Raw genomic sequence first — 10,604 nt, 5'->3', positions numbered from 1 at the left:
ATTTCGTAGAACTAAATGTATCATGCACAAATTTCTGCAGTGTGGGTTCTATGTTGCCTAGTATATGCTGTAAATTGTTGGCTCTAGTCCACCAGTATATCTGCCGTTTAGTTTATAGTATATTAAAATACATTTTTCATCGTTGTGCCTAGCTATTTTAATTTTCTTCTACAAATATATAAATTTCCTACAAATAATCTCGTGAAGGATAGTCTTATGTATATTAAAAAACGGCTCATCTATTTCATACATGTGGAGATCATAAAGGAGAGAGACAAATTTCATGACCACGACAACTTTAGGAGCCAAGGTTTGTAATCTCAATAGAAGCTAGTCCTTTCAATATATTGAAAATGCTTGCGTCTTGCAGTCTATTGATGTATCATACCTTTATGGCTAATGATATAGAAAATGAAGCAAATGAATTTATTACTTCCTTTTAATTTAGTGTGCTAAAGCTAATTTGTTGGTTTATATATTGTCAGGCACGGGGTTAACTCAAGAATGAAGAATGCTTTGCAAATGTTATGAGGCTTTGTAATATTGGTATTTTACTTCTGTTTATGTGTATAACTTTGTATGATATGTGTGACTTTGTGACATTGAATGAAGATGTTCGATCTACTTTGTGTATGATCTGTTGGTGTATATGGAGTTTGAATGCAAATGATCTGCTATGTGTATGACATTTTACTACTGTGTGTATGATCTGTTGTCGATCTATCATTTACATTCAATAATATATGAATTCAGTACTAAATATATGAATTTACAGATAGATCTAGGCTACAACCGTCTGTACAACTGTACTCAGAAGGCTCCTGTTCCTAGTTCACATACGGCTTGAAACTGGAGCCGTCTGTACTGCCCTATACTACAGATGACTTGTTAATAGAGCCATCTGTACTATTACTATATTACAGACGGCTCAAAATGGAGTCGTCTGTACTATCCTATAATACAGATAGCTCGTTATTAGAGCTATCTGTACTGTTATTATATCACAGACGGCTCAAAACCTCCAGTCATATGTGATATTCTATAGTACGAACGGCTCGTTATTGGAGCCGTCTGTACAAATCTTTTGTATAGATGGTTCAAAACCCATCTGTATAAATCTAACTTGTACAGACTCTTTTCCACATATGGTTCAGAAAAGCGTCCCGGACAGGGGTTCCAAATAGTCTGTACAAATGTTTTGTCTAGTAGTGTCTTTTTATCAATTAGTTGTTTCCAGTCTATGTTGTTCCAGTACCTGATCTTAGTAAGCTTCTTTGTATAGAAAGGCCCACAGTTCATTGGTTACAATTTTTCCCAATTCATCTATATATTCTCCTTTCTATATATTATCCTCTCTATACTTACGATCTCAAAGTTTCAGTTCAGGGTCACTTTTGCGTAACAATTGTATAGATTTTGGGAAAATAGCAACTTCAGGAAATTCTGGACAAGTACGATGCACGTTTTCCCAATTTAAATCGAGTATCATATCCGAAATTTACATGATATATCCCTAATCAAAAGAAATGGTTTCCCTTTCTTCCAGTAGCAAGGTATTCTGAGATTGTTCTATGTTTCTAATATTCAAAGTTTGATTACAGAAATATGGGTGGAAACAGCTAACAAATATGCACCGCATTATTAAAATTTCTAATGGCAATCTATTATATATAAAATACGAGGCTCAACAGGACAGTAGTGTATGGAAGTTAAAACTTTGAAAAAGTAAGTACAAGCGATAAAAGAGCAATATTTATCATCAATTGACTAAATGGCATGGTTCCTTACGCAAGATGTTCACAAGTCACAAAGAGATAACAAAATCAGATCTACCTCTAGACAGAGGCCGCGATGTTGTGGTACAACGGGTTGTGAAGGAGATTGGTGGTGCTACGTATCCGATCACCGCGGATGGAGCCGTGATGACAGAGACCACGATGTTGTGGTACAACGGGTTGTGAAGGAGGTTGGTGGTGCTACGTATACGATCCTGACGAAGAGCAACTACGGCGACTGGTTGTTGTTGATGAAGGTGATGCTTCAAGCATGCGGGCTTTGGGACGCAGTTGAGCACTGCGGCGTCAAGATGCAGGAGGACCGCATGGTGCTAGAGGCCATCCTCCGTGCCGTGATGTCGGAGATGATCTCCACTTTGATGGTGAAGCGGAGCGCCAAGGACGCCTGGGACTCCATCACATCGATGCGAGTCGGCAGCGATCATGTCTACAAGGCCAGCGCGCAGAAGGTGCACGAGCAGTACGAGGCCATTGCCTTCTGCGATGGTGAAACCGTTAATGATTTCGCAATACACCTGACAGGGGTGGTGAACTAGCTCAGCATCCTTGGTGATCCCGAGCCGCCAGAGAAGGTGATGGAGAAATACCTCCGTGTCATGCTGACCTAGTTCAACCAAATTGCCCTCTCAATTGAAACCTTGCTCGACGTCACGTCTCTTTCCATCGAGGAAGTGATAGGTAGGCTCAAGGTGGAAAAAGAGCGGTTCGAGCAGCTCGAATTGCCATCATTGGGTGTAGGCTTCTTCTCACCGAGGAGCAGTGGCTGGCGAGGTACAAGGAGAGGCAGGCGAGCGAAAGGAGCTCCAAGCCTACTAGCGGTAGTGGAGCACGTCGTCACCCACATGGATCGAGGAAGAAGGGTGGCGCCTCTAGCTCCAACGCCAAGGGTGCACCGCCATGTCCACTGGGCCAAGGATTGTCGGCAACCCAAAAGGTAGTAGGCAAATCTGGCCAAGAAGGACAATGACGACGACAAACCTACGTTACCGATGGTGCAGGTCAGCTTACTCTTCATCGTAGACGAACCTTCTCCTGGTCGCATCCGCCTCGACGAGCCGTGCGCGCAAGTGTTCTTGGGCGACACCGATGACCATGGCGATCGCTTAGAGGGGTGGTACCTCGATACTAGTGCCACAAACCACATGATGGGGCGTAGAGACATTCGTGTGGTGATAGGCTCCGTCAGCTTCGGTGATGGGTCCGTTGTCGGCATCCACGGCTGCAGCACCATCATCTTCATCGGCAAGGGCGGAGAACACAAGGCGCTCACCAGAGTGTACTACATTCTGTGCCTCGAGAATTCCATCATCAGCGTTGACCAATTGGACTAGAGCGGCTCCAAAGTCCTTATTGAGGATGGCATTCTCCGCATTTGAGACCACCAACGTCGGCTTCTCGCTATGTACGTGTTGCATCTTAACACATGGCAAGACCGATCCACCTTGCTGCGTGTCATGACGATGATGCCTGGCGTTGGCGCGATCGGTTCAGCCACACCAGCTTCAACTCATTGCGGTGGATGGCGCCCCAGGACATGGTCCAGAAACTACCAGAGTTGGAGCATCTCGAGCAGCTCTATGACGTCTGCATGACGACCAAGCACCAACGCACCCCCTTCCCCAAGCAGGCCAAGTTCTGAGGTGATGGCCGCTTCAATCTTGTCCATGGGGATCTCTATAGGCCAATCTCACCTGCGACGTCGGGAGGATGGCGCTTCTTCTTACTACTGGCGGACGACTGCACACGATACATGTGGGTCGCCCTCTTGGCAGTGAAGACTGACGCGCCGGTGGAGATCAAGTGGATCAAGGCGGTGGCCGAGATCGAGTGCGGACGACCCCTGTGCGTCTTCTGCACAGACAATAGTGGAGAATTCACCTCGATGGAGTTCACACGCTACTGCGAGGAGCAAGGCGTTTAGCGCCACTTCGTGGTGCCTTACTCCCCCAACAGAATGGGGTAGTTGAGCACCGTAATCAGTCGACTGTGGCCACCGCCCATGCACTGTTTAAGTAGAGGAAGCTGCCAGCTGAATTTTGGGGGCAGGCGGTGAGCACAGCGATGTACCTACTCAATCGTGCCCCCACAAAGAGTCTCACCAGACAAACGCTGTTTGAGGCCTAGCACGAGCGCAAACCAATGATGCACTACTTGCACACCTTTGGGTGTGTGGTGTATGTAAAGGACGTGTGGCCCCATCTCTAGAAGTTGGATGATCGGAGCGTGCCATGGTTTTCATAGGCTATGACGAGGACGCTAAGGGCTACCGTGTCTACGATCTCGTGTTTCGGCGTGTCCGCGTGACCTGTGACACCATCTTCGACAAAGGTGCCAGGTGAGATTGGGATATGCGGAAGCTGGTGGGAACTCTACTCTGACAAGCGAGTTCACCGTCACGTACACAGTAAATGAAGAACTCCAAGGCTCACCAGCACCTCCTGATGAGATGGCGAGCCCTGCACCAACAACCAGGGAACCAGATTCTACACTAGACAGGGAACCAGATTTCGTTTCACTGTCGCCAAACGATGACGACCGCCTAGACGCCTACCACGCTGACACGCCGATTCGCTACCACACCGTCAACAACATTCTTGGTGGCGAAGGATCGCCTCCAAGATATGCAGCACGGGAGCTAGAGGACCGCAAGCTCCACCTTGCCTGCGTAGGCGAGCCGAACACCTAGACTGAAGTGGAATGTGATGAAGCATGACGGGCGGCCATGCGCGAGGAGATGAAGGCTGTGGAGGAGAACGAAACTTGGGAGTTGGTGGACTTATCACGCGCTCACGACCCAATTAGCTTGAAATGGGTCTTCAAGCTGAAGAAGAACGAGGTTGGCGCCACCATCAAACACAAGGCACGTGTCATCGCCAAGGGCTATGTCCAGCAAACCGGAGTGGATTAAGACAAGATCTTCACGCCCATTGCCGGGCTTGAGCCCGTTCTGTTGCTATTGGCTCTTGCCGCCCATGAGGGGTGGCCCATCCACCACATAGATGTGAAGTTCGCCTTCCTCAACGGCGTGCTCTAAGAGGTCTATGTTGCGCAACCGCCCAGTTTGGTTGTCGCTGAAAAAGAAGGGAAGGTGCTGCGACCCAGGAAAGCCCTCTACGGACTCCGTCAAGTGCCGTGTGCGTGGAATGCGCAGCTTGATAGCACACTGAAGCACCTTGGCTTCAAGCAGAGCACCCATGAAGCCGCTGTCTACGAATGTGGCCATGGCAGTACGCGACTGCTCATCGGCGTCTATGCCGATGATCTGGTCATCTCCGTATTTGAGAAGAGCGAGATTGAGCGCTTCAAAGGAGAAATGAAAGCTCAATTTAGCATGAGTGACCTCAGCATCCTCTCCTTCTACCACGGCATCGAGGTACAGCAGAACAAGGGAGGGATCACAGTGAGTTAGGGGAGCTACGCCAGGCGAATCCTGAAGATGGCCGGGATGACAGACTGTAATCTGGCACACACCCATATGGAGGAGAGGCTCAAACTGAGCCACGACGGCAGAGGTTAACGCCACCCAGTACTGGTGGCTCGTCAGCAACCTTCGGTACCTTGTTCATACTCGACCGAACATACATATTCAGTTGGGTATGTGAGCAAGTTCCTGGAGCGGCCAACCGAGGAGCGCATGGCCACTGTGAAGCGCATCCTCCGCTACATCGTCGACACAATCCACTACAGTTGCTACTTCGCGCGAGGGACAAAGGAGTCACGACTGATCAACTACAGCGACGTAGCTGGTAATATTGACACTCGCAAGAGTACGTTTGGAGCGATTTTCTTCCTCACGCACAACATAGTGAGCTGGCAATTCCTTAAGCAGCGGGTGGTTGCTTTGTCTTCCTGTGAGGTAGAGTATGTCGCCGCCACCACGACAGCAAGCCAAGGCATTTGACTGGCTCAACTACTTGACGATTTCAAAGGAAAGTAAGCTGAAGCAGTCAAGCTGAAGATGGACAACATGTCTAGAATAGCACTTAGCAAGAATTCCATTTTCTATAAGCGCAGCAAGCACATCGATATGCGCTACCACTTCATTCGTGAGTGCACGGAGAACAGGAGCATCAATGCTGAATTCATCGGCACCAAGGACTAGCTTGCAGACATCATAATGAAGGCACTTGGGCAAGTCAAATTCCATGAGCTACAAGCAAGGATTAGAATAGTTGAAATCAAGCAATCACGCAAGGTTTAGGGGGTGATTTGCTAGTAAACCTTGTATGAGTTATAGCTAGTTTAAATTCTGCTGTTTTTTAGTCAATTCAGAGGCCACTAGGGCCACAATCAATAGTCTGTTAGGTCTGTTTTTAGTAGGCCATTAAGGCTGTGTTTAGTAGCAAATAAAGAGAAAAGAAATTAGAAAATCTGTAGCTGTCATAGCACAAAAACTACATGTGTCCAGTGTGTTCGTATATGTTTCTTTATTAAGTTCAGGATCAAATCCAATAAATCCAATTGAACAAGTTCCCTACCTACTGGGAAATGGTCTTTTACAGCTAATGTGAAATAGTCAACAACCGCAAAAAAAAAAAAAGGACAATAAATGTTCAACATTTCTTAGTACAAACCATGCAACAGTAAGCATACCAAAAGGTACTCGGGTTGTATTACAGTATTGTAATGACTACAATAGGAACAAGCATCCAATCAGCGGATGTGATGTGTACAGCAATTCATCAATATGTGATCCTTTTAACAAAATCATACCTGAAACGTGATCCTCTCAACCATGAACTATGTTCTTCTCCTAGAGTGGTTGGCAGAACCTGGTGACCCCTCAAATAAATCAGAGAGCTGGCTCTCCAAATCCTCAGGGGTGTACTTTACATATTTTCCTGGATTTCTTCCCCCGTCCACTTGATTACCATATCTGCCCAAAAAAGCACGATATGCTGGAATTACATTTTCAGATATAGATATTTTCAGCTCTTCTCGGAGCTGAGGATCTGGAACTTTCCAAAGTGTCTGGTTCCTGTAAATTTCCTCAAAGGCCATGTTGAAGTTCTTGAACTTTTCCTTGATGGACATCCTAGAACTTGAATGCCCACTGCCACTGCCACTTCCACTGCCACTACCATGTCCATCTTCCTTGAAATAAGACAAAGCCTTGGTCCAAGAAATCCTTAGATAGCTCTTTGAATATTGCCGAATCTTACCACTATGCCTTTTTATCCAGTGATCACCTAAAATCTTCCCTAGCTCGGAATCCTTAACCTTCTGAACAATATAGAGCAAATTGTTCATGGCAAATATGCACTCCAGGGCAGCATCTTCATAGAGCTTAGATTTTTCCTCCAAATTGGCCTCCAAATAAGATATCAGCTTCAGAAGGCGCCTTCCAAAAGGGGTCATGCTCTCCAAGTGTTCCTGGTCCTGGTCATCAGAACTTCTGAAAGCATTGTGATCATCGCCGCCATCATCCAAAAGGACATCAAGTGTCTCACTGTAAACAACCAACAACCTCAAATAGTTCATGACATAGCGTGTCATCGGGTGGATCTCACCAGCCATCATTGCCCTCCGTGACGTCTCCTGTTGCAACATCTTCCCAAACTCAAACAAGTTACCCCTAACGGCATCCCCAAGCCTATCAAGAATGGCCTGCACATCACTGATCACACCATCCCCAGAACTTCCCAAGCACAAGTCCTTCATTTCAGGGATCACCTCCGCAAGTGCCTCGTACATGTCAAGAAGCCGCGGGACTTTCTCCGGCGAGCGGGGGCACACAGCCACGGCGTCCCCAAAGTTAAGAATCTGCATAATACATCCTTTGGTGGATTCAACGAAGCATTCCTCCGTAAGCTCATCGGAGGCGGCGAGCACCTGGTCACAGAGGCGGCGCTCACCAGCGAGAAGCACGCGCACGACCGTCTTGACCCCGTGCACCCACTTCTTCATCTTGTCGTTGAGCAGCTTCCACTCAATGCGCTGCACCTCGTCAATGCTGAGGCGCTCGACACCAAGCACAGAGAGATACTCGTCGAGCAGATCGCGTCGGACGCCGCAGTAAGCGTCGGCGAGCTCGCGGGCGTAACCTGCGCGCGCCATCCGGTCGGCTATGGCGCGCAGCTCGTCGACGGCCTCGGGGCGCACGGGCTCGAAAACTTGGTCCTCGAGCGAATTCCCGAGGGCAGCGCCACGCGCGGTCTCCGGCGCGGCGGCGTCCAGACTGAGCGGCGTTGCGGCGTCGAACAGGGAGCAGGCGTCGAGATCGTCCATGGACTCGAGCGAGAGGCGGCGGAGCGAGAAGAAGAGGCCCGTGGGGTCGAGCGGCACGGCGTGGCGGACCATGAGGTGCCGGAGCTCCTCCTCGAGGCGCACCATGGCGAGCTGGACGGCGACGCCCGCTCGCGCGCCCCCGGCCCCGCCGCATGCGAGGTGTTCGACGGCGACGTCCACCGCGGCGAGGTACTGCGCGACGTCGTCCTCGGAAGCCTCGAAGACGAGCGCCTCCGGGGTGGCGTCCCAGAGCTGGATGAGCTGATCTGCGGCGTCGAAGGCGGCGGCGGCGGCGGCGGGGATCTCGGAGGAGGACCCGGAGGCGGAGAAGGAGGAGGGATCAGGGGAGGGGAAGAGGTCGTTGGTGATGGAGGAGAGGCGGTTGTCGAAGCCGGAGAGGATGTGGATCATATCGTCGGCGGCGTTCTTTGAGGTGGCGAGGGACTTGACGATGTGCTGCGCGGCGGCCAGGACCTTGTCGCCGCCGACGCCGGTGGCGGAGGGGGACTCCGGTTGGGGCGACGGGGGCGCCGCCGACATCGCCGCCTCGGGTGGGTTGGGGATTATTGGCTGCTGCCACCGCTGCCTTTCTTTGACCGCGAGGAATGTGTGCGCGGTCGCCGCAGCGTAACGGGGTCAAGCTGCGCTGACCACGGTGTGCGCGCGCGGATTTGCGTGACTGGATGGATGGATCCTCGGCACTGCTATCTTCAGCTTATAAAAATCTACTGTAAAAATGTCACCATTTTCGCATTTAACTATTAAAATATTTTAAAAGTCATTGTTAGTCGTTTTTTGGAGCACAAATGTAGGGGAGTCCCCGACATTGGTATATAAGAAAAATTAGAAACGTATGAGTATATGTACAAGAAACACTAGACTAATCATGTAACGAGCGTTTTATTCTGTTCCACATTACAACTTTGCAAGTTCTTTATCCCTTTAGCCTTTGCCCAGTGTCAATGCCGTTCAATTTGGAGTTTGACGTCTGCAAGAATCCAATACTAAAGATAAGTTATTGTTGGCGTAAGAATATGTCTTACGTAAATAAGTACGATGAAAAAGTACACTAATAGGAGTATAGTCAAGCTTGGAGAAAGAAGTAAAGAGAGAGTAACATCAAATATATGACAGTAAAAAAAGATGGGTCCCTTATCTTATGACCAAGAGTCTGTATTTATAGTGCCATGCAGGATATAAATGTACAAATATAACCTTACGAAGATAGCGATACAAACCATCGCTATCCCGAACAGACCTAGGAACAGTCGAATCACTCGTCATGGGTCTAGGTAGGATGTTTTTTTACCCCTAACTAGAAGATATTATCTACCATGGCAGTACAATAATGCAAATGGTTCTAGGGATGTGGCACCTAGCCGGTCGCCTATTGCGGCGCCGCACTGTCCAAGATGTCAGTCCGGCCACCACTTGCATTTGAGATGTCAGGACAGCTCCCACATGTATCGCATTGAATGCCAGTCACTTTCTTGCCAGAGGAGGACAACTGGTGGACCCCCTATGATTGATCTTTCTTCCAGATCAGATGGCCCCTCCCTCACGGTTCTAGGGGAGCCTACCCAGACTCCAAGAGATAGGGCCTCCAGAAGGCCGTGGCTTGGGGGGCGTCGAGGGATTCGGGAGATAGGAGCTCGAGGAGACCGTGGCTTCAAGGGCGTCGAGGGCTCCGGAAGACATGGGCTTCGGAAGACTAGGGCTTCGGAAGACTAGGGCTCTAGAAGGCCGTGACTTTGGGGAAATCGAGGGTCTGGGAGACAAGGGCTCTGGGAGGCGGTAGCTTCGGAGGTGTTGAGGGCTCCGGAGAGGGGCTCCGGGAAGCGGTAGCTTCAGAGGTGTTGAGGGCCCTAGGAGAAAGGGGCTTTGGGAGGCTATGTCTCTGAGGGTGTTGAGGGTCCATATAGATGACCCCCACCCTCCCCTAGAGGACGACTTCTTCTCCCGGATTGGGGATAGCTTTCGGAGGGACCAACAGCCTTCAGAAGTCGGGCTTTCTTCTATGGAGTTGAAACTCAAGGGTTCCAACGGAGCTCCTGGTGGCAACCTTTTAGTGATATCTACGGGTTGGGGTGCTTCCCCCCAATAGTACCCCTCATTTGCTGGCCCGAGGTAAGGAGGGGTGAGCTAATGTAGAAGGAACTAAATCCAGCCCAGCCCTATAGTCTGGATATCTCATGTCGTAGCCTGTATAAGTATAGGAATGTTTTGGTGATAACCGTGAGCGACGATGTCGGAGCCGGATGGAGACGATGAGGCTCGGTGGTGTAGGTGGCCCCGTCGTTATGATGCTGGTAGAGGCACCATGTTTTGGAGTCCGTGCGAAGGCCAGAATGAGCCCTTCAGCTTTCCTGATGGTAAGTTTTCTTACCACTTGAGCCATTGTAGCGGGGGTCATGTGTGGAGGCAAGATTTTTTCTTTTTCATTGATGTAAGTACTGATGGCATGTGGAAACGGCAGTGTGTATGACTAGGTTATGCGTAGTCTTGCTTGGGGCCTTGCGCCCATGACTCTTGCATGCGCCGAAAGGGCTCGGCTTATGAACATGACGAGATGTGTCTGTG

The 10,604-nt window shown here is 49.4% G+C and overlaps 1 protein-coding gene across 1 annotated transcript; it reads right to left on the bottom strand.

Annotated features, from left to right (window-relative positions):
- Positions 1-6,325: 6,325 nt before the first annotated feature.
- On the bottom strand, positions 6,326-8,714 carry LOC133918970 (exocyst complex component EXO70B1-like). The gene has a single exon (XM_062363142.1). It carries the CDS (start codon positions 8,562-8,564, stop codon positions 6,537-6,539), a length of 2,028 nt encoding a protein of 675 aa, XP_062219126.1. The 5' UTR covers positions 8,565-8,714; the 3' UTR covers positions 6,326-6,536.
- Between the last annotated feature and the right edge of the window lie 1,890 nt (positions 8,715-10,604).

This window comes from Phragmites australis, chromosome 5 (genome assembly GCF_958298935.1).
Source record: "Phragmites australis chromosome 5, lpPhrAust1.1, whole genome shotgun sequence".
In the NCBI taxonomy this organism is placed as follows: Eukaryota; Viridiplantae; Streptophyta; class Magnoliopsida; order Poales; family Poaceae; genus Phragmites; species Phragmites australis.
Note: the sequence above shows the minus strand (reverse complement) of the source record. Positions and strands in the feature narration are given on the sequence as shown.

What these genes read in the sequence shown, in the direction of transcription:
- LOC133918970 (XM_062363142.1), bottom strand. Translation starts at nt 8,564, where the DNA reads ATGTCGGCGGCGCCCCCGTCGCCCCAACCGGAGTCCCCCTCCGCCACC.